At 39.2% G+C, this 24,508-nt stretch overlaps 1 protein-coding gene across 1 annotated transcript in view; it reads left to right on the top strand.

Moving 5' to 3' along the window:
- The first annotated feature begins 275 nt into the window (after positions 1-275).
- The window catches only part of COL5A2 (collagen, type V, alpha 2), a 52,882-nt gene continuing 28,649 nt past the window's right edge, over positions 276-24,508 (top strand). The window contains exons 1-18 of the mRNA XM_010132153.1: positions 276-315; positions 505-729; positions 2,228-2,241; positions 3,430-3,462; positions 4,095-4,127; positions 4,669-4,722; positions 8,248-8,358; positions 10,071-10,148; positions 12,383-12,427; positions 12,960-13,013; positions 13,627-13,680; positions 14,714-14,767; positions 17,110-17,163; positions 17,891-17,944; positions 18,876-18,920; positions 20,118-20,171; positions 21,007-21,051; positions 23,677-23,730. Of these exons, the coding sequence (XP_010130455.1) occupies positions 276-315; positions 505-729; positions 2,228-2,241; positions 3,430-3,462; positions 4,095-4,127; positions 4,669-4,722; positions 8,248-8,358; positions 10,071-10,148; positions 12,383-12,427; positions 12,960-13,013; positions 13,627-13,680; positions 14,714-14,767; positions 17,110-17,163; positions 17,891-17,944; positions 18,876-18,920; positions 20,118-20,171; positions 21,007-21,051; positions 23,677-23,730 (1,101 nt within the window). The remainder of the gene's footprint in view (positions 316-504; positions 730-2,227; positions 2,242-3,429; positions 3,463-4,094; positions 4,128-4,668; positions 4,723-8,247; positions 8,359-10,070; positions 10,149-12,382; positions 12,428-12,959; positions 13,014-13,626; positions 13,681-14,713; positions 14,768-17,109; positions 17,164-17,890; positions 17,945-18,875; positions 18,921-20,117; positions 20,172-21,006; positions 21,052-23,676; positions 23,731-24,508) is intronic.

Genomic DNA, 24,508 nt, shown 5'->3' with positions numbered 1-24,508 from the left:
GTCAATGAGGTTTTTTTCTGTTCAACAACACTGTCATGTCAGTTCAATGCCTTTGTGAGCCTGGCCGTGTCAGCTACGTGTAGCAGGGAGCAGGCAGTGTATGCTGTTCCACACGAAGTCTCACAGGTTCTTCTCCCCAGTCAGACGTCTCTAATGCCCTGTGCACAACAAAGAACAGGCACATGGCAGGAGTTAGAACCCCCTGGGCAGAATGACATCCAGACACTCATGAGGCAATGTTAATTTGATACAGTGGTGGGCTTGTGCACTCCACGATGACTCTGTTTTACCTCTTTCTGATCAAGAGATCACATGGTGAAATAAGGAAGACATTTAAGATGACTGATATTTAAAAGTTCTTAATGTTAACTTCAGCTATGCTTCTTTGTGTATGTGATGTTGCTCCATATCTCCAGATGTACTTTTTCGTTGTCCAGACCTACTCCTCTCCTCCTTTGATTTCACAGTTGGAAAACGTGTTGCATATTCTCTCTCCTATCCCAGGAGATGATGCTGAAGAAATAGCCTGCACTCAGAATGGCCAGATGTACCTGAACAGGGATATTTGGAAGCCCTCCCCATGCCAAATTTGTGTCTGTGACAACGGAGCTATTCTTTGTGATGAAATCCAGTGTCAAGATGTGCTGGAGTGTGAGAACCCGCAGGTGCCACCAGGAGAATGCTGTCCTGTGTGTCCCCATAGAACACGTGATTTTGACACTACTGTTGGTAAGAATGCTTTCCTGTTTCCTTTTTTGAAAGGAGAGGCAGCCCAAAGAACTAGGAACCTCATGATACTGAGATTTCTAATGGTATTTCCATGGTGAAAGTTTAAATCTGAAAATAGGAGATACTTGGCAGTTACTGCTCATCTTGGATTGCACCTGAGCTGGCTCTGGAAACCGTTTTCTTCTGGCTATGAATCTGATGTAAGGCCAAACGGCTTTAGAGAAGGTTGATCTGAATTCCATCTTGATGTTTCAAGGAGGTTGAAGTCTGTCTTCTCTTTGTGGTTCGTCTGGAACTGCAAGATAAATATATATAATAAACATATTAAGATAAATATGTGTTTATTATATGAATATAGATATCAGTGCATACTTTAATACAGTGCTCAATTTGAGGCCCCTCCAATAGATGAATAAATGTCAATATTATATGTGAACAGTATAAAGTGGAAACATGGACACGTGATCCTGTTGTGGGATGTCAGAGGAAAAAAAAAAGCCTGAAGTGTTACAAACTCCCTGTTTGAGCACTTTCTGTGATATACATTAAAGATTATGTCTTTTCCAGTTCATCGCTTCTTCCTGGAGAGACTTGGGTGAAGCAATCACCCCTCAATTTTCCTGAAAGAAAATATCTTAACATGCAATTAATGCTCATTAGTGCTGTGTATGGAGTTACTTGAACTGCATTCTGTATATAATAATGAAAGCATTTCTTCAGGAGGTATAGTTGCTGTTGATTATCTTAATATAGAGCAAAGTAGTGATAAAGAGCATGCAGCAGAGACTGGTGTAATTGAGCAGTGGAGGAAGATGTGGCAAGCATTAATAAATACACGGTGCATCCTGCTGTGTTTTGGGAGGCACTGGGCCAACACCGACAAGGTACGCCTAGCAAATACAAAAGCAGTGTGGATGCATTCCAGAACTCCTATACTGTTATTCAAGGTCCTAATAAAATATTCGTCTGAAGGATTTTTGTGTCTATGAGTGTGGCTCTATGGCACTGAACGCAGGCACATGATATTGCAGGTGCTTTTCAAACAAGGAAAGGTCAAAAATCTCTCAGTCAGTTCCGCCTTTTGAAAAAGACTAGGTAATGTGTCGTGGAACCATCAACATTGCTTGTATTAAAGTCAGTAATAAAGCTTCCTTTGACTTCATTGTCAATCATTAGGCCAGCTTCTGACACTTCCCCACAAGACATTCTGCTTTTCTAAAGTGCTTTTCCTTATCCTGTGCAATGATGAGAACGGCTGAGAATCAGGAGGCACCATCGCAAACTGTTCTGATTCCTCACTCCTGAACAAGGGAGTCTGTGTGTCCCTGGGAACTTCCCCAGCTCCCTCCCTTCCCTAGGCAATACACCATCTTCTTCTCTGCATCCAGGATGGGGGATGGCTCTAGCTGGAACAGCTTCTCTCAACTCTTACCATGTTCCGTTTCTCAGAGCAAAAACATTAATTTTCCCTCTTTTCTTCTTTTGCCCTTTTTAATAGGTAGAGGAAGAAAGGTAAGATTTCCTTTACTCTTTTTTTTAATGTGTTGCAACTGTTAAAAGAATCTCTTGCACCTCCTCGGAGCACTCCACATAAGTTAAAAAAAAAAACAAAACCAAAAAACCCAAAACAAAAACCCAAAAAAACCCCAAAACCGCAGAGGATCCCCTTGCTGAAGATCCCTGCTGTCTATGTCAGATGAATATTCCAGTTTGAGTGGTTTGGTTGTTCCATCTCTAGCAGTGCCACTAAATGGCACTAAGAGGTCATTGGAAGCCAAACTACTAGAACTTGGAGGTTTTTTTCTGCAGAGGCTTAGCTCCCCAGTGTGCAGGAGGTTAGTGCTGGGGCAGCGTGTTCTTGCACAGAGCCATGGTTCTGTGGGCAGCATCTCTTGTAGTATGCAATTTTCTGTTCTTACAATAGAAATTCAAATACATTCTGACAAATAAGTGGCTACAAGAAATAATTTACATGATTTCGAGGTGATCAAGTATAAACACTCACCAAAACCAAGTCACTCTATGCAGAGGTAGTTTATGAGAATAAATGGACTGTAACCAGCTTATTATTACTTGATAAACAAGGCAGAAAATTTGTTATATTTACAAAGTCCTCTTTTTTTCATAAAAATATTTATTACCACCAGTAGGTCTAAAACCACTTATTTTATGTAATATAGAATCACTGTCAACACATTCAGCTGAAAGAAAAGTCAATTGGCAAATGCTGTGTCCTTCTCTCCAAAGCTGTGTGATACCGTTTTGTATTCTGTCCCTGCTCTGCAGATGGACATGCGGGGGTTTTATATCCATAGATTTAATGATATGAATTTTAATTTAAGACATCAGAATGCTGCTCTGGGCTCAGCTTTCCATATGAATCAAATCATCCAGTAACAGTACTGGATATAGTACTGAAACATCATGGTCGGTTTTTTAGATTGACTTTTCTTTCAGTCAATGTGTTACACAGTTAGAGAAAGTCTGTTAATTTATGGCCTTCATTTCATCAGTGTCCGTAGTCATTAGAAATAGTATGGACTAGCTATCACCGGCGCTTCCATTTAGTCTCAGTTGTATCTTTAGAGAAGACCTTGCATTTGTCACAGTCACACGGATTGGTATTGGTGAACCTGATACTGTCAATGGTACTTTCACTTGTTTTCTGGCATCTGATCTTTTTGTATCTTTTTCCTACAGGGGCAAAAAGGAGAACCTGGAATAGTGCCACCTGTAAGTCCTTTTTTAAATTCTTTATTTATCAGCACATCCTAGAAGTGTAAGCTTTAGTGCTTTGAAGCAGAACTGCAGTAATTAAGGCAATACAAGAAGAATGCACAGCCTACAAATGAAAGGGATGGAATTAATCACACTATTTCACATACATAACATTAGAAATTCCTGTCAATTGCATTTTGGAAAAAAAATCTTAGTGGGTTAAATCTGTCATAATCTTTACAGTTAGAATTTCATGGAGGTGTAATGGTATATTAGTATTTGGAAAATGTAGAGACACCGGAGAAGACCAATGAAATAAATTGTCACTTTCTATTCTTATTATCCCTTCTAGCATGAAGACAAACAAAAAGAATTGATAAGTTGAGACTAAACCATTGTAATTCACTTATTTGTAGAATAATAGTGATACGTCCAAGATGTTGCTCATACTGCTTATAAAAAACCCTCTAAACTTGAAAGAGATAACCAGTGGAATTTTTATTTTTACCATTTTTTTTCCGGAAAGCTTAGAACTTTAATATTCTCTCTTGCTATTAGCTTTTCAATAACTAATTTTCTGTAGGGTGGTCACGACAAATACAGCTATAATGTTGTGTGGTAACTTTGATTTCTATTCTCTTCTTTAGGTTTCAGGAATACGAGGCCGCCCGGGACCAGCTGTGAGTATTTTTAACCTTCTGTTTCTCAGATAGCGTTTTCTAATTTCTGCCATTTTCTGTTCTGTATGATGAGGATGATGTGAAGGAGGACCCTTCTGGGCCCATAGTGTGTGCAAAGCCACTGAGTTTGAGGCGGCATCAAGATTATAGGGATTTTTTTACTAGTCTCAGGTCAGCCCATGCCCTAAATGAATGGATGTGTGCAGTTCTGGACTAGCAGGAAGGGTGTCTCAGACCTGTACATCTCCGCATTACGGGCTTCCAGCATTCAGTAAAAACCTTTGCTAAATTGGCCTGAGAAGCACATGAGAGAAGAAAACATTTTGTAGGTCTCTGCATCCTGGTTCTACTTCCTTAGGCAGTGTACAGTTCAGAAGAAATATTGAATACTTGGTGATTGTAGCTGTTTTCATTGTGAGGATGTGAAAAAAAATCCACGTGGAAATTAAGTTTCAAATAAGCTTTGTGTTTCATATTTTCAGCTCTTTATTAATTGTCAGCTACTTTCAAAGGTAGTTAATATATCTAGTCTTTCTTTTAGGGACCTCCAGGCTCACAAGGACCACGAGGAGAACGGGGACCAAAGGGAAGACCTGTAAGTTATTAAGTATCTCAGAAATCAAGTACTGCACTAACCTCAAAAGGCTGGATGATGTCTAGCTGTCTCCAGCTCTCCTAGAGTTACCAGAACGTCCCTCAGGTTTTCCAACAAGTCAGGTAACAAACAGAAAAATGTTTATGTCTTACCATTCCCCGGATAGATTGAAACCTGAATGTTTTGCGACAATTGACAGAGGTTTATCACTATTTCCAGTAACAGCCATACTTTCTCGACAAGCATTCCCAAAGTAGTGTCTGAGAGCACTTGGTTTTCTTCAAGATCTAAGAAAAAAAAAAAGAATGAAACTGGAACATCACGTTGCTGAATTTTTGCTGGTAACTACTGTGCATCAGAAGCAGTGTGAGATGTGTGGCTCAGAGTGTTTCAGAAAAGGCAAAGCGCAGGAAGTTAGCAGGAATTAATATGTGACTGCATATGTTGGTATGCTGATGATTAATATAATCAAGATTGCTCAGTGGAAATAAAGACTTCATGAGGGAATTTCCGTGTCCGCATGTGGAGAACCACAGAAAGCCGAAAGGGAGTGCTGGAAATACCAGAGATGACACGTTGCTGTTGAAAAAGCCAGGTCAAAGAGCAGAAGCTGCTAAAAGCAGATGTTAAAGAATTGTATCTGTGTAGATATTTTCCTGTCCCTCAGGAGAGAGCAAGCTAATATGGAGTTTAGGCATAGGTCTAGAACTGACTCCTTTGTGCTCCTCCGGTGCGTGCCCGTTGTCTGTAGATGGTAATGACAATGTCCTAAAGCAGGGGAGTATGTGTGTAGCTTTTTTGAGGATGCTTGAAAGAATTCTGTGAGTAATTGTGAAATCTTGTGGTGTGCAGAGGAATCTTGACTGTGTTTATAGGTGTCTGAAGAGCTTTCCTAATGTGCAGTGAGTTGCTGAATTATTTCTGATTCTGTGCCGTGCATCCCTTGTGCATCTCTCCAGAGTGGTGGCTAGAAGCACCTAAAATACCAAAAAGCTGTAAATAGTTTTGAGTTCGTTTGTCACAGGTTATCATTATAGTGCTTTCAAAGAGCATCAGGTTAGTAGGAACTTGTCAGCTCCTTTGAAAATGTTATGTCAAAGGTTCTGGTGAGCTCTGTGTCAGAGTGGAGCTCTGAGACCAAAGAGCACCGCTTTTAGGTAGCGTGATGGCTAGTGACAATTCTTTTATTTATACTTGTGGAAAAAAATGTTAGCTCATGCCTGCAGTTCATATTATGAAAACCTCTCTGCACATTGTTTGCAGTTTGTTTAAAATACCTCATGGAGCAGGGAACCTCATACAAACACCCTTTATAAAATTAGTCTGGGTAAATTCTTGACTGCCTGGTGGTATTACAAAGCCACTAAGAACGTTTCTAAGTTGTTTATTTGTTTGTTTGGATTTTTAGGGTGTTTTTGTTCTTTAAACGAGCTCCTACTGACTAGTGAGCAGAAGGAATTGAACCTTGCTGTGGATCTCTGCCTTTTACAAAAGCAGGACCCTTGGATGTCAGATGAATTCAGGGGATTTAGCACATTTTCTGCTTCACATTCTTTGGTAGCGTAACAACGAGAGAGAAACAGCTCGGGAATAGCACGTTTGCATTTGCCAAATGCATCTGGGGAGGGGGAGTTTCAGAGCATAATACAATTTTAGGTGTTTACAAATGATCTTTTGAAGAAAGATTAAGCTTGAGCATCCTCAGAACCATTGGCCGTTCTGTCTCAGTATGGATTCACACTGGATTGTAATTGCAGCAGCAGTTACAACAGGCGGTAGTGTGAGAGCGTTCTACCGCGATCTGCATTTCCTTTTGTTCCATTACCGGCGAAAGGGGTAATAATAAATAGTTTCTTGAAGAGCGGCAACGACGGGCCCGAACGAGTAAATTCCGTGTTTAAACGGTGCCACCTCGTGGCCTCTCTGAGAATTTCTTCCCCCCCTTTTTTTTTTTACATCTCACTGGCCTCGAGCTGGTGAAAGAAAATGAAAGGGCTTTTAAAAATAGACACATAAATAATAGAGAACAAAGTATAATGAAGAATTTATTTTATAAAGCCCCAAACATTGGTTATGTACTTGCGGGTTAGGTGACACCTGCAAATACGAACGTGCTTTTGGGGGGCTTTTTGGGTTTTGAGGTGGGAGGTTGCGGTGTTGCTCCTGAATCAGCTTGATGTTTGGTGACTAAAAATAGGTCCTTTTTCTAAAAGAATCTTAGAAAAAAAAAAGACCCTTTTCTGCATCAGATTTTGTTTAAGGTGTCATGGTTTGGAGGCTGAAGATCAGTAGTCATTGTAGAGAAGCTTGCTTTATTATTTATAGGCAACTTTTTTTTTTAATGCTTAGCTTCGTTTTCTTTTTATTTTGAGAACAAACAAAAGAAGATAATGCATTCTTTTCCTCCTTTGGACAGTATATACTTTTAGGTTTGGCAGTGCATACTTCTGTTTATAATAGAAATATTAAATAATTTTCTGCTAGACATTTTACTTCCGTTCAACATGGACATATCTCCTCATTTGTATTCACAGCTCACTCTGTGAGTAGGGGTGTGTGTGTACACGTGTGTCTGATAAGAAAAGGTTTTTCCCCTGATTGCTCGGCTTCTAGGAGTTTCAGGCCATAAATATAGAGAATTAGGGCAATTAGCTTGTTCACAACTACAAGCAATCTGTCTGATTATAGTTGTGTTTGTAAAGATGACTCACTGAGCCAGGCCTCCAAAGTTTTTGTGTTTAAGGATCCTTAGAAACAGAAGAGTTCATTATTCAGTCTAAAATTTTTCCTACCATAGTCAAACATTTTATTCTAATGAAGGAAGCAGTAGTGACAAGCACTTTAAAGTCTGAATTTATGATTGAAGTGTATCTTTATTCTCTCTGTTGCTATAGATTCTGCTCCACTAAGGTTTTATTAGCTGCTTCTGTGTTTAATTTTAGTTCTGACACAAGTGGCTATCAAGATGGGTGCAATGGCATAGCCTCCTAGCCTATTCCGCGAATATGAGCTAGAGATAACACTGATACCCAGGGAGTTACTCTGCGTTTTTGGCAGTGTAACAGTGTTGAGAATTCAGCAGTAGCAAGAGCTGTCTATACCAGTCATGATGTCAGGAGGCTGTAAAAATACTGCCTTATGCTGGGGTTTCCCAGGCATGTCTGTGTATGTACATTACTCTGAGCTGTATGGATTTTAGAAGTAAATTTGAGATATTCTATATTGTGTGCAAAGTCAAACAGTTTTTCAGGACGAGTATACTCCAGAATGGAATGATAGGAAACCTGAATTTCTAAGAGAGCCTGTGAGAGAACTTACTGCAGTATACTTGTGTGTTGGATTTATGACTAATTTTAGCCAGCACTTCTGATCCAAAGGTAGGAACAGGTCTTGAGGGATGTTGTTTATCTGAAGATCTTTCTGTAGAAATGCAGATTTATCAGAGACAAAGCAGTTGTTGGCCAGTTACAATGACTTTAATGAATACCTTTGCACACTTTTGGCATTTCTGGTTTTTCTTTCTAGGGTCCTCGTGGTCCTCAAGGGATTGATGGTGAACCTGGTATCCCTGGCCAGCCTGGTGACCCTGGTCCTCCAGGGCATCCTACCCACACAGGACCAGATGGGCTCAGCAGGGTGAGTTTTACACTTGCTTTAGCAGAAAGTGAAGTGAGTGTCAGGCTAGATCTTCATGATGCAACATTTATCTTCTCTTTGCTTCGGGGAACATGGAACACCGTGCCCATAGTTCCTCTCCTCCAGCCATGAGGGACAGCAGCTAGTGGCAGTGCAAGTTCTGCCAAAAATTGGGACAAGTTGAGCATGAGAAACATCAGAAAGAACGTAACTTTCACTGTGGGTTTTAGAAAAGCCAAGGTGCCCAAATCAAGTTCCATTTCTTCCACCTGACGTAAACCCAAGGGATCTGGGCAATAGTACAGGGAAACTGGTGTACCAAATTAAGAATACAGGAAAAAAGAAGTGAGACGAATCATAAAAAAATCATAAAAATTTCTTTCATGTAATGAAAGAAATGAAAATGTGGTTGAGTGTACTACTTGCTGTAATTGTTCAGACCAGCACTGAGAAGACTAAGTAAGACATAGTTTGTGAAAAGCAGTGCTAACTAGCCATAGATACAGAGAAGGTGTTCTGCAAAACCCTTTTTCTCCTCCTGCCCCCCTAATTTCATAGAATACTAATTTTGATTGATAATAAAATACATATTTGAGTTTCTCAAGTGTATTCAATTACTCGTTCATCGCTTTTTTGAAGATATCTGATTTGATTTCTCACGCCATTGTTCCTGCAACATTACTGAAAACAATGGAGTTATAACGACAGTAAGCTGAAATAGTCATATTAGCCAACAACATGCAAGTTTGAGCAGCATTTCTTGCCTTAACCACCTTTCCTGAATTGAGGAAATTCAGCCCAAGTAAATATTTTCAGCGCAGAGGAATTCATTAGAATCACAGAAGCACAAGGATGGGTGTTAGACCACCATCCTTCATGGATTTCCACAGAAAATATGAAAGAATCGGTGTGGGCAGAGATCTAAGATATTTTTGGTTTGGATCCCTTTCTCTGAAGTTAGGCAATCTCCAACATTGAGGAAAACATGTTTAGGGACCAGTCTGATGTGGAACAAACTGTAAATCTTAGAAGACCTGAATACACGTTTGTGCTGTTGTTCCTTCCCAGGTGCTCTAAGCTTTGGCCTGCCATGAGGGGCTGGCTCTGAATGAAGCAAAATAAAACTGCTGACTTCAACTATGTGCTTGAGAAGGAGGAAGGCACTGAAAGTTCTCTCTGCTCTAACTCACTTGTCTCCGTAAATTGGCACGAACTGCAGTGGCCTTCAGCTTTGCTGGATAAGGGCAACATGCTTAAAAATTCTAATTTGAAATCATAAAGTCAGCTACATTTCCATTTACGTTGAGATATTTCTGAACTCGAAGCACAGTAAGTGAAAATAAAAGGAAGGCTTAGAAGACATTAAGGAATATGGCCGGTGAGGTTAAGGCATGGTCTAAATGTGAAGGCGGTGAAAGAAATCTGATTAATTTCATGGGAGACTTTCCTCTATTCAGGTAATTTTCTAATTTTTCAATATTCAAGTGGGGGTAGTCAGAATAGCAAGCAGACCATAGGGAGCAGTTGACTGCTCTATGAAGCCTTAAACCACCTCAAATTTACAGAAAAGGCAACTTCTAATTATTAAATCAAGAATTTATTTCTTAAAGCTGCAAAGCCAATGTAAACAACAAAGACTCGGTAGCATGGATTTTTGCTTTATGAACCATCAAAATGACTGGCAGCTAAAATCCCCCATCTTATTGTTTCAGCCATTTTCAGCTCAGATGGCAGGACTGGATGAGAAGTCTGGACTTGGTAGTCAGATGGGACTGATGCCTGGTGCAGTGGTAAGACCGGATTAGCGCTGTACAGTAGAACAGGGTGGAAGTGGAGTGCGTGTGCAAAAACCCAAAGGGGGATCCATCCTCTTCAAGCTGCTGTGCCTCTAGAACCTGGGTGTACAGTATATTCTAGTGCAGTTTTGCACAGTACCTGGAAAAAAGTGAAAAAATATTCTGTTAAAAGTAAAAGCTTTTCCCCGCCCCCACCTCTAGCCTTCCTGTTGCCTTCTTTTTCTCCTTCTGAAATATAACAGCTACTAACACTAAGGTACAGGGAGAAAAAAGCTCCAGATTTTCTCTTATCTTGAGTCACTGCAGATTAACTGAAAACTGTCAGGTATACCGCAAAGCGGAATAAACAAATATGGAACCTCGAAGGCTTCTTTTCACGTTGTGACATCACAGATAGTTATTTTTGGTAGTAATTATTTCTGAAAGCAGCTGTTAACTGAAAACTGTGCTTCCTTATTTCAAGACAGACTTTCTTCTTCTCCAGTGGGTCTGGTTTTATCATCTCTCACTGTTTAGATAATGCCCTTTACCTTTAGTGCACTGGGGACTTAATGGTAACACCAGAATTCTTGACCATCTGTGAAACCTGCTTTACCACCCTAAGCTGTTTCTGCTAGAACTCCTGGGCTTGTTATCTCTTTTCCCTACGTGTATTTGTCACGTTGTGATACCTTGAAGATGCTGTTATCCTCTTTGCTGTTATTTTTAACATTCATTCTTAAGGGATCCATCCATTAGTGATTGTACTGTCCATGAGCTCGGCTGCCTGCATCTTATCCTTCCAAGTCCCCACTAGAAACCTCCAAACTCAAGTTTCAATGCCATTTGAAAGGTTCTAAAGATAACCGATTGTTTTGCTTTAGGATTAACTTTTGCAGTGATTTCTTCAAAGAACTTTCCATTTTTATTAATGTCTCTGTTCAATGAATATGCTGTGTGTACACACAATGGTTCGTGATGCAAGTCTGTCCTACTTAACTTTGTTGCTCTCCATCGTTTTGCTTAACCCTTTCACTCGGTTTGTCCCGAGACTTTGCATCATCTTCTTTTGCTTTTTCTTTTGTCATTCTTAAATATGATTTGTTTTAGTATTAGTATCTCTTTTAAGGTACTTTCAATATCTAGGTCTCTCCAAGGCCTTACACAAAGTCTACTAAAGTCAGTCGGCACTCGCTCACTGTCTCTGGATTGATTCATCATGTTCCATGATATCCTTTTTTCCTTCCCTTGTAAACTGAGTAACTGACAGTGATTCAACTGAACCGTTGATTTTCTTGGTTTGTTTTTATGTTGATTAGAATTTCTGAATGGGCTATTACGAACTCTTCTACCTTTGCTTTCTAAAAATTTGTAAAAATCTATGAATTATGTGTAAAAGTCATAAATCTTGAGCCTCTGTTAGAGTGCAAGTTATTGTCTGCTACAGATGTTTTTGTATTGCTATAAGCAAGGGAATTACTTTCAAACAAGGTTATGTTTACTTCATGGTGGAAGTTACAATTAAGCACAAGATTTTTCCTAAAAAAAGAAAAAAAAAAAACTTTTTAAGGGGAAATCTGAATTTTCTGAAACAAACCACAACCATTTGGAAGATGGTTTGTATGATTCGTGAAGATATGTCCTTCCATTGCCACTTGTTGTTGTTCGTGGCTGAGAACAGCAGCATTAATTTATTTTGTCATTGATTCCATTACGAGATTCACTTCAAGGGAAGACTATTTCCACCACCCCTGCAACAAACCACAACCATTTGGAAGATGGTTTGTATGATTCGTGAAGATATGTCCTTCCATTGCCACTTGTTGTTGTTCGTGGCTGAGAACAGCAGCATTAATTTATTTTGTCATTGATTCCATTACGAGATTCACTTCAAGGGAAGACTATTTCCCCCACCCCTGCTCTGTTATGTTTTTTTTTCAGTGGAGCTATGCAGGCAACCCAATTATTTTGACCAATTTCAGAGTCTGCTTGGTTCCAGAAAGCAAAGAAAGCTGTATTTTCAGCTGCTGATGAATCTACACCACTGTGCCCTTTTGAATTTGACGATTTCTATTCTATGTGCTTTTGTATTTCATGATGTCAGTCTCCTGAGTAAAAGCCTTTCAGAGGATATGACTGTAGAAATGTTATCTTGGAGGTCACTATCAGGCTGTTTTGCAGTCTTTGTAGGGTGAATGTTACTTGGGGAAGGGTGTTTTCCGGTGTGTAACAAGTTATGTTTTCAATAGGGTCCAGTGGGTCCAAGAGGTCCTCAAGGTCTCCAGGGAAAACAAGTAAGTAATTCTCAGGGGATTTAAGGTTATCGGCCAGAGATGAAGGCAAAGCACACAGTAAGTGGTGGGTGCATGTGCATCTCTGAGGCAGTGTCTTGCCTTCAGTGATGCATGGATGAGTGCATCTTCATCTAGAGGTGAATCTAAACATGCTGCTCTCAAGAGCTCTGCTCCAAATGTACACTATACACAGAAATTAACTGAAACCGAACAATTAATTAGACCTTTAATGAGGTTTTAACCCAATACACATTTTAAATGAGGGAACAGCAATGAAAACGGTGCCTGTTCTGGTTTCAGGATTGGCATAGCATTGAGTTTCCAGTGAGATGTGCGTATGGCACGTGACTTATCTAAAGCTTCAGGGATTTTAGTATCCAACTTTCACTCATTTTGCAATATGAGCTGGTTCTGAATTAAAAGCCAGACTGTCCCATGGGCTGTGATTTTTCTTGATTATAGATTTTAATTTTTATCCTTATATTTTTGGTTGCTGGAATTTGTAACTATATTCATCTTTCGTTAATTTTAGGGTGGTGCTGGCCCCATGGGCCCACCTGGTGAACCTGGGGATCCAGGACCTATGGTAAGACCAATAAAAACAATAATTTCTACAATAAAATTGTAAACCATATATTATACCTTCTCACTTCAGAATGTATTTTTGTTTTCTGTAGTCTCAGCCAAAGCTATTAAGGAACTTCAATGAAGGGTCATGGTGTACAAAGCATGTTGTCCTAAACTGGTGAATTTGAATTGTATTGAACGTTCATAATAACGATTATAGTATAAACAGTCATTGTTACTTGGCCAGGCCAGGCCTGAGTTTGGTTAAGCACTGGTAAAACTGGTACCTGGTAGCGTAACTTATAGAAAGGATGATGAGAATATTTATTCTATGGAAGTAATAACATGATTCAAAAGTAAAAACAAGAGCCAAAGATTTGGAACAACAGCAACTGTGTGTTTAATGTATTTTTTTCTCTTTAGGATTCCATCCTTTATTTTTATATAACATAATGCAGGTTTCTTAGGGGCAGGATGGTTAGAAAGAGCACTACGAAATTAAGCAAGTGTGATGAGGCATAGAATCATCCTTTTTCTACATCTGTTTTTATAAAACCAGACTATGAAATATCACAAATAGATATTTTAGTGATGGCTAAATTGACTTCTCAACAAATACATTTATTTCTTAGGGTCCGGTTGGCTCTCGTGGACCAGAGGGACCTCCGGGCAAGCCCGGTGAAGATGTAAGTTTGTTATTCTTTGTATCTTGTTTTACTTTTAATTAAAAAATATTGGCATCTTTGAGACAGTGACTAAGTGGCAAATGTGCCTGTTGTGACTCCTTTTTTGTTTGCAATCATACTCTTCATTAAGTGTGGTGTCATAACTATAAATCTTAGCAACCCTTTTCAAAACCTTCGTATTTTCCCATGGCATTTCTCCATGATGTCTAAGGTTTAAGCACTGGCTCTTCGTTATTTCTTGCTTTAGCCGGTTCTTCAGCTGAGATTTCTTTCTTGAAATCAAACATAATAACATACCAAAATTAGGAGAATCTTTGCAAACAGTTAATTCTCAGTGCAGTAAAGTCAAATCTTGATACTACTCTAGGAACTTCCTCCATTTCCAATGTAGGTATGGGTTTCTTTGATTGCATTTGTGAAGCACTTGCTCCCTGTGCAGGAACTGTTTTACTGAAGCCTTTCATATTCAGAGCCCTGGATGTATTTGAACTGATTGAAGCATATAAAGGAATGTTTGGTTGTGACTCCAGCGAGCTTCGAATAATTTTTGAAATATGCTTATTTGGTTCTACCATGTTTTCTTCCCTGTTGCACCACACAGAAGATAGGCACTCACCTAGAACGAGATTATACACGTTTTAGAATGTTTGAGCAGAAGGAAACCTAAGAAGTTATCAACGCTGTTCTTATGGAAGATTGAAGTAATTTGACTCTGTGTGGGGATGACAAGAGGTTGCCTCATTAATTCACATGAAGGCTACGTTGCAGCACTGTCTTCTGATGCTGAGATGCATTTTGGATTCAGTCTTCAGTTCCTGCAGTTCTTTGTTAAAAATCTTTTTTAAGTTAATGTGTCTAATGCATGTCACTAGTCATGTGTGCAGTGGATTTATATCACTGAAATTGTTACAGTAAAGAGAAGATACAATACTGATGTGAATGTCCTCATTCGTTTCAACGGAAGAATGACAAGAGAAGTTAATTTTCACATTTGCTATTTTTGTGTGTTCCTTTTTTTTTTTTCTTTCCTTAGGGTGAACCTGGTAGACCAGGACAAACCGGTGAGCCTGGATTTCCAGGATCTCCAGTAAGAGCCTGATTATTTATACTTAAGCAAAATAACTGTACTTATGTCACTGCTGTCTCTTTTAATGATGAGTGCAAAGCTCTGCCATTCAATTTCTGAAGTGCTTGTATTAGGTGACTCGAATGATCCAGATCATGATCCAATGTGATAGCTCAGGACCAAAGAGGTGATTCAAAGGTCCTGTAGTTAATCCTCAGAGTCATTTCATAGGTGCATGTTTCAACTGTTTCATAGGTGAAATAGGCATAAAACAAATGACAGTACGTACAAGTTCTACCCCATTTCCCAGTATTCCACCTAGTCATTCACAATCACGTGCAGGAGGTGCTCAGACTATAAAATCATGTCAGGTTGGTGTGGTGCCGTTTACCTTTATTACAATCAGTCTGAGGGCAGGGGGAGAGGACATTGTATCACAGACTTACAGGATTTATTTTAATATATATTTTCAATATGCAAATGTGATTAAAGGATTTCCAAATGTAGTGCAAAGGATACTACTTACGGTTCCCTCTAGAAATAAAACAAGCGTATAATTTTGGCCCATATTAAGAGTTCCGTGTTCTTTGGTCAGGTCTCTTTACTTGGACAGGAGCTGTACTGTGTCTGAAAAGGGCACAGATAAATCCCAGAACTGCAGCCACCAGATAAGATCATCTCTTAAGCTTCCTCCTTTTCTTTATAAACATCAGTTCTTGCCTGGCAATTTTGTTAGCAACTGGAGATACGATCTCTTGGAGAGAGAAATTATATTTTAACAAGGCAGTTCTGTCTTCTAAGCTTTTCTCTGAAGTTTTATGGGTAAAGTAGTGTTTGTAAGTAGATTTGTAAGCTGCTTGAGATTCTGTGGAGTATTGTTCTGTTCAGATCAAGATGTTTTGCTTAATAAAATCATCTTTTAGAAGGCTTCCTAATGAAGGACAGAAGTACTATAACTGCACACACACAATCTCATTAAGAATTTGCGACACTTGCATAGCGCTATAGGGAACACCACTGAATACCCTGATAGCTTATCAGAGAAGTGTGGCAGGTCTTGATCAATGACAAAGCCCATGGACTGCTACCAAGAGATACGTGATGGCTGTTTCCCCTTGTGCATGGTTTGCCTTCTTGCCACATGGCTTGTCACACATGCGTGTGTTTCAGCATTTGGTTGCCCTCATTATGTAAGCTGGTATGCATGTACCCCCGAGCACAGGCCAAATACATCCTTTTTATGGGCTACATTTGGTCTAAACAAGGGTAATTTGTACAATTTCAAATTTACACGCAAGACCTTGTATGACGAGAAATCATTCTTCACTGAGAAAAGCATTGAGTATAAATAGCTTCAAGTATTGTAATCTATTAATGTCAGAAATTTTATTCCTTTTAAAGTAATTTTCACTTTAGGAGTCTGCAGACCCTGGAGTAATTTCCCACTGAACTTTATGACCAAACATTATTCATATAATTTACTATGGGAAGACAAAGACCTTTCTTATGTTCCTTAATGCTAATGAGGAAACAGCTTGTCTGTATGTGAAGTTCTCTTCTGATGTCGCAATCTCATGAGCTTTATTTGCTCCTTGGAATATCAGTGTCACATTATGATGCTTCATTTTCTATAATGTATCTTTGTGATTTTTTTGTGATGCTGAAAGGTATGAACTGTAAAGTTTTTGAGAACTTTGGTTCAGCGGTACCGTAGAGGAAGAAACACTATGTTTAAACAGTTTGCTGCATTGTCGTTACCTGAGGGTATAAAGGTGTTAATGCGATTTCCATTATAAATTCATGTGACCAATATTCTCACACGAGGCACCTACCTTCCATTACTTAGTCTTTCATGAAAGAGAAATCTGGAAACGAAGGGCAAGGCAACTTTGGTTTAATTGTTGAATGTGGTTTCACAGCAGTTGTTTATCATGCTACTTGACCGACATGTTCCAGAAGTACATGTACAGTTTGCAGTTTGGACTCAGTTTCTATTTTATTTGAAGTGATATCGCTGAGTTTTGATCACTGTTTAATTAAGGTTTCTTCATATTAAGCTCCAAAACTTAATCTACCACTAGTCATTATTTCTATGTGAGGTTTGGTCATACACCGACATAAACAATAAAGCTTTGAATATCAGTGAAAATGTACATAATGCTGAGACTGTCTAACTTCATAGCATGTTATGCTGTATCATCTGTGACCTGCTTAAATGCTGTGCCTTGCTATATTATGTCACCAAGGTGGAGTGTTAGGAGTATTAGCATTAATTCTGCTCCACTCTTCCTTGTTAGCAGCATTATCGCTACGTTTATCTGCAGAAATAAGGATTTTATTTGTTTTATCTTTTTCCTGCTTAGGGGCCTCGAGGCTTTCCTGGTGCTCCTGGTCTCCCAGGTCTCAAGGGTCACCGGGTAAGAAACAAGATTTTTCTCTCTCCTTGTAGATGATGTTTCCAGGCAGTTTCAGAATAAGGATACTCAACTTTTGTTTTAGCAGTGAATTTGACTATGCTTCTAGTCCTGCCAGTTGCAGCAGAGTCACTGGCGTTTGAGCGAGAGAGGGCCTGCAGAAAATCAGTGCTATTCCCCTTTAAGCTGACCTCTGTATTCTGTTCTCCAGTGCTTTCTTCACTCTATTTTCAAATGATCTGGGAATCTGGAAGGAGCTTGCATGAGTCCTGCCAAGCTTCAGGAGGCAAAACCTGACAGTTCTCTCACTTTGTTGGCAAGTCTTGCGTTAGGGTGGGGAACTTGAGAGGTGGATATGTTTGCAACATGGAGTAATTACAAATTACCAAGGTTTCTGGCCAGAATTTTACTTTGGGGAGGAATAAATAGGTTTCCTATGGCTGAGAGCCTCCTTCTTGGTTTTTTTAGGATTTTTTTTTAAACGTTCTTGTTTTAAAAAGGAAACCAAGTCCAACGAAAACTACCTTGTACAAATGGTTTCCATTTAGGAAATGTTTAAAATCTTTATTCCATCTGTGGTTTTTTTCTTTATTTTTTTCCTTTCTTGCTCCTGCTGTCTCAGATCCATTTTTAACACTTTAGTATCAAGTTATTTTAACAATAATAGTAGGAATGTTCTGTGTGTGTACATATATAAATATAATTTCTCCATTTTTTATAACTCTTACAGGGATTGAAAGGACTCGATGGTCCAAAAGGTGAAATTGGAGCAGCCGGGGCAAAGGTATTGTCATGGCCCAAAGAACTAACTGATTAAGCATGTTTGCTATTAGGGCAGAGTAATGAAAGACTGTTGATCTTTCGAATGCAGCTTTGCACCCTCTCCTGTCAGCACTCCTTGTGTGGAGTGGAGAGGCTCATTTTTGGTTCCTGTTGACAGTATGTGATCACACTGAGAGAGAAAAAACGGTTTTATAACATTTTAAAATATAATAAAATAAAGCAATGCATAACTAAAACCTGACTCTCCTCTTTTGAAATACTGTACTAGACACCATCTTAAAAGAGGCAGGCTTCGGAGAGTAGAGAGAATATATATTTTATCAAGCTGACTATTTTTCATCTAACAATTCTAGTCTCAGAATTTTTGACCCTTACTAGAACTGCAGCACCCTTACAGCTTTAGCTCAAAGCAGTGGTAACACCAGATAGCCAGCTGGAGACAATCCTTTCAAGACGGTTTAAAAGTTGGCTTTTCCACAGTGATCAGTGCTAAGGCTGAAATGTTTGGCCTATTGTAGGCAGCAATCACAGGTGTGGGCAGAACTATTCCCTTCGATTAAAAACTCAGTAAATTAAGTGAATCTTCCAAAATCTAAATTAAATGTGAAACCAGTAGTTAGGGAGAGTTTGTGCAAGAAAAGATTTCTTTCCTGAGGTTGCCTAACACTTTCTGTGGAGGCTTGGTAGAAACAGTGCAGGTGGTGTGGGCTGTTTGTTAGCTAGAACAGGTAGAAGTTAAGTCTGCCTCCCTGAGGATATGTAAATATGACGTTTCCCACCAGCATGGGGAACAGTGTCCTTGGTTCACACAGGTGACTCTGCAAATCTGCCTCTTGGGGCTCACATAATCCTGGCAGACAGGGATGAAACGTATAACTTCATTTTCCTCTTACCTGTTTCCTCTAATTGTGTCATTTCGTTTCCATTTTTAGGGAGAATCTGGACCAACAGGTGCCATGGGTGCAACGGGTCCTCTAGTGAGTGTCATGTGCTTTGGGTGTTACAGAAGTGGCTTTAAGTTTGTGAAAGCTACTGCTAGTACGAATTTTAAGGTTTTGATACTTGTACTTGCTGTCATGAAACTGAACTTTCTCTTAATCGAGGTGCTGTTTTCTATTACACTATCAGTAAGTTTGGTCCGCTGTAAGCTGTTATTCACAAGTCAAATGCATAGATAAGAATGACAAAGGAGAAGGCTCAGCAGAAATTTGAATGTAGGGTTTATCTACCCACTGAGGTAAGTGTCAGGTGACAAAATGGTTTTCTTACATGTTGAGGCTTCATATGGGGAGTTTTCAATACGAGAAAAGTTGGATTAGGTTGCTCTGAGACAGAAATGGAATAATTTAGGTCAGAAATGCACTAGCCAAGAAAACTGTGGACAGAGGGTTTTGGTGGTTATGGTGAGGATAGGTGTGCAGGACATGGAAATGAAACGGAACAGCTTTTTCTCAGAGCAGTTTTCATTCAGATGTGGGTTTGGACAACTGTATGCTTGTGAGCTGTGTAATGTGCCAAAAATCGACTCTCAGCAGTGCTTCTGGAAGTAAAGCACCTTTCTAATATCAGATAATGATATCGCTCTGCAAGGCACCATCTTGTGTCATGCAGAATGTAGTATCATTAAAGTGGAACCTAGTTTGTGAATGAGCCGTAATAAATGAGATGATTGCATTATTGACCTTGGTGAGTATATACAGAATTTATTCTAACATGTTTTAAACTAGAAATAGTGTTGGAACAGAGGAAGGGAAATTACAGTCTATTAAGTTTCCACTGGGCAAGTCTGTGAGGCTGCAAGGATTTATGTAAGCTGCTACTTCTTTCCAGCTGTAGGACAAGATAAGCTACACCTGCAGGAGGTAAAAAGATAACTTGGGTCTGTAACTGAACATCATCCGTCTTTGTCACGCCTGTAGTCTCAATGAAGCTAATCACATTCCTGTTAAAAGCAAATACAGTGCAAAACTTACTTGAAGCAAAGGAAAATTTTCATCTAGAGCATTTAAATAAAAAAAAAATAGTAAAAAGCAAAGAAAAAGTAGTAGTTAAAAAAAAGGCAGGAAGGCCTGTCTTCTCTCCACTATGAGGGGGGAAGAAGTGAACTATGTAGCCCTTTTAGCTATTCTGCCATGGTGAGCCCCTAAATAATGCGCTTTTGTTCTCTCATCAAGGGACCTCGCGGAATGCCGGGAGAAAGAGGTCGAATTGGGCCACAGGGTGCTCCTGTAAGTAGGGTCTTCCTTCTCCGTCCTTGTAATTCTTCCCTTGCTTTACTCAGATTTAAATCCTTGAGCATGAAAGGGTTTATTCATGTGATGGCTAGTCAGTTCTGTGGTGCTTTGTGCTGTAGCTTAAGAAAGTAACATCTGAGCTGTGTTCTGGGGTGAGATCTTTACTGTAAATTTCAAAATTCAAACCCAATTTTAAATGGAGAATGCTGTATGGTAATTTCGCATACCATAGCTGCCCGTCAGGCCAAATACCCTCACAAACACTTTTTTCTGTGATACAAAAATTTCTTCTTTGTTTCTGTGAAATGTCTCTTGAGAGGCTATTGTCACCAAAAGTTACTGAACTAGAAATAATGTGTCTGGACAAAAGTTTAAAATGAAAATTAAGACTTTAAGATTTGTAATTTGATTCCAGGTAATAAAGCTGCCATCTTAAAAAATTATTTTGCTTTTCAGCAAAAAGAGGGATTAGCCTTGACATGAGATCATATTTGAGTAGAACTTTCTTTCTGTTGCTTTATGTCCAGTGTCAAGTGTTGTTTTATTTGGCATTTCTCCCCATGACTTTTGATCCATTTATTTTATGTGCTCCATACAATTATTCTGTCAAAATATTGGCCTCTCTGAAAGTAGAGAAATCCGTTTACTTGAGGGGAACATAATTTCTTCCAGAAATTTTCCATGCCAGTGTCTGGAGGGCTTCGAAATCCAGCATTTTTTTGATTGCTTTAGTATGTATGGCTGTTATCACAAATGCTATCAATAAATAATAACAAAACATGTGTTAGAGTTCTTACAAATACCCTATCTTGTCCGTTTTGGTATCTAGGGTGGACGTGGCCAGCATGGTATGCCTGGGAAACCAGGACCAATGGTAAGTTTCTTTCTTAATCTCTTTTTTTTTTTTTTCACCCTGTGTTTGCCACTTGCCTTTTGACACTACCAAAAGAGGCACAAAAAACTGTCGGCAGTTGCTGGTAACAGTAAATGGACCTGGAATTTTCTGTCAGATTCCCAGCTCTACTCATCATAGCTTTAATGCTATCCTCTGAGAAGTCATACTCTGTAGTTTGCTTCATCTAAAGGTTTTAATTTGCAGAGGAGCAGGTAGTGGCGTCTTCCCTGGAGGGGTGATGCTTTGCTGCTTGTATGAAGTGGGGTCCCTGTTGTGGGGAGACAAGTGTCTTAAAGATACGCACTGTAATATAGAACAGTTTATAATTGCGTGTTCTCTGCCTTCACATACAAAGCATTTCATGCTATTTGTGCAAAGCCAGCTTCCACCTTAAAAATGTAGGGGTTTTTTTTAAGCACTAATTCTGGGATGTGGTTGACACTTTCTGCTTGTTGATGCAGCCAGTGTAAACCTTTACCTCTCTATGATATCCAACTTACAAAAAAAAAAAAGAAACCCAAACCCATCACCCCAAAAAAACAAACAAGCCCCCCCACCCCAAACCTTCAAAACCCCAAACCACACCTGCCACAATTAAAATTCCATTCTCTGCATAGTCTTGGTTTAATAGCAGTATAAGTCTTGAGAAACGTTCATTTACCTGTGTCATCTTAATCAACAGACTGTTTTATTACAAAGTTCATTAAGAAATAATTACTGTAATAGAAGCTCAGAAAATGAGTGTAAGTGTCTAACAGCTGCAAACCTCAATTATTAAGTGTGTCTTGAAAGAAGGGCAACTTGTTAGAAGAAACTTGGAAACAAAAGATTTTTCGGTTTTGAAAACAAAATACAAAATTTAAAAAAACCCTGCGTCCTGAGCTATGAAATTCTACATGGAGCTTGACATTTTTCTTTGGCATAATATAAGAGCTCAGCTACACTGGACGTGGTAATTCGTTGGCTAGCATTTTTGGTAAAACCCCATGTAATGTCTCAAGGGAGGTCCTGGTACTTAATGCATGATTCTCATTGGAGGAGGTGTTAATGAAATGCGTTGTTATTTGGGTCTCTGCAGTGTGCACCGTAACCCTGGAATTCTTCCCGCAACAAGAGGGAGATTTGGCAGATGTGTATTTGTGATCCAGGAAACGGGGACACAGGTTTTCAGAAATAACACCTAGTGAGCTGTTCCATCAGTTCTGTGGAAATCCAGTGTGAGATCTTGGCAGAAATGTTGTCCGTAATTAACGATCAGTGGGACAGATTGTTTTTGTTAAGTTTTGTCAGCAGAGCTTTATTACATAGAACATTTTTTTTTTTTCAAAAAGAGAGAAAATCAGAAAAAGATAAAGAGGAATCATGTGGGACCAGCATTGTAGTGAATATTTATAACCACTGTGTGCCGCCATCCAGAGAGTTTATAAAAAGATAGAAAGGTTAAATGTCTTGTTAGCACAGGAGGCATTATGAAAACTGAAACAGTTTACAAATTAAAATCCTGAACTGGAAGTCTTTCGGTCTAGCAAAACAAGGTTTACATCATCCCATCCACATATATTCAAGTGTATAAACCTGAAGTTTCGTTTCGAGTGAGTTTGGACAGTCAGCCGAGTACTCCAGCCCCAGCTGTTTGCATCCCTGCCCAAACTTCTTGTCCCTGCAGCCGCATGAGGTGCACCTACACTCTGCAGCACAGTGCACCAAGAATTTGGCTCTAGAACCAGAAATAGCGTAGCCACATCAGTACTAAGTACGGTCTGTCAAGCTGTCAGCCCTTCTTAGGTACAGCATCGACTATGTCAAGACATACTGCTGTTTGGGAAGAGCTGTGCTGGATCTGGAGGACGCAGATGGACCTCTGCACAGCATTGTGTTTCGTGGTGTGGCATAACCCTGCCTTCTCTGAACAGAGATCCAAGCAATAAGTTGTCTCTGCTGTACATCTTCATCTACACAGCCTTGAGAATTTGATGCAAAATCTGTGTTTTAGAGCTTGCAAATGAATTTGGGGATCTCAGTAGGGCAGAAGAATAGAAAGCAGGCTGTGTACTTGCATAGCTTTTAACTGTATTTTCACTTGTCATGTTGCTTACATCAAAAATCTTGTCTAGGAACCCAGCTGTTAGTTCTCTTTTTTCTAGATTATTATTTTAAGTTTAAAAGCATTTAAATTCACCTTTGCTACATTCTGTAGGACGAGTTATGATTGTTTAACAAATATCTGACCTTTTTATTACCACACCACAGTGGCATAGATATGAAAAGAGGATTTTTTTTGTTATAAACTAAAATTGAAAAACAATTGTTATAATAGTCAGCCGTGTACATTTCAGTGCGTGCATTAATAGCTGAATCGAGCTGTAACTTTGCTGAAGTCATTATTAAAACAAATTATTAAAATAAACGCTGCACCACAATTCTGTAAAATGTATGTGTTATCACTTAGAAAAATGATATTTATAGTTATCTCTAGTTTTGTTACGCAATGTTTTATGACTAAAAACCACATTTAATCCCAGAAGCGTATTTACCCAGTGATTAGATACTAATCTGTGTGATCCAAACTGCAGAATTACAGCTTTGTGTGTCTGTCTTTTATAGGGCCCACTTGGCATAACTGGTTCTCCAGGTTTTCCAGGTGCTCCTGGTGTAAAGGTAAAAAAAAAAAAAAAAAATTAAAAATATCCTTTTAATATGTCTAACAACACAGAATTAAAAAAAAAGTGTTCTAGACTACACAGACTGACATGTATACCGGTCCCTAAGCGCTGGTGTGAAATTAAGCTTAGTCAAGACCTTCAGACAGAAGGTGGAAATCAGAAGCCAAATGAATCAATTTCAGTTTACTACAGTTAGGATACTTTATCTGCTTTCACCTTTATGTGACCTCAGGGCTGATTATAAGATGACTGTCATGCTGTGCCTCAGGAATCTTGTCCAGTATAGTCGAAGAATAACAAGATGTGTTATTACAAGTTCAGCTCTGAGGACTAGTCCAAGACAGTACATTCTGGTGCTGCAGTTTCCAGTTTCAGCCACAAACACTTTTTGAGGTGACCTAGCCTGGTCAGGTATATGCTTGAACCCCAGAAGAGATGTACCAGAGTTCATCACAATAGAGCAAATGATTATCACCACCTTTTGTGCCTCTCTGTGATTGGGCTGACATGGAAAACTTCCACTGGCTGCAGCACTGTCTGTGGGACTTTCCACTCTTGATTTACAAGCAAGCACTCCATTTTTTTCCCCTAGCCTTGGGTATATATGTCTGCAAAGATAGAAAAGACAACTCATACAGCTTCCTTGTGCTTCTTAAACTTGCTCTCCACCCAGTTGCTCTTCTTTGTTCCTTTACACTCCTAAAACATGATAGAAAAAAATTATACACAAAGGAACTCTCCATTAGTCAGGTAGCCAAGTTCAGCAGATGTTT

The sequence above is a fragment of the Buceros rhinoceros genome, unplaced genomic scaffold (assembly GCF_000710305.1).
Source record: "Buceros rhinoceros silvestris isolate BGI_N320 unplaced genomic scaffold, ASM71030v1 scaffold6750, whole genome shotgun sequence".
NCBI lineage: Eukaryota > Metazoa > Chordata > Aves > Bucerotiformes > Bucerotidae > Buceros > Buceros rhinoceros.
This window is presented reverse-complemented; position numbering and strand designations above follow the sequence as displayed.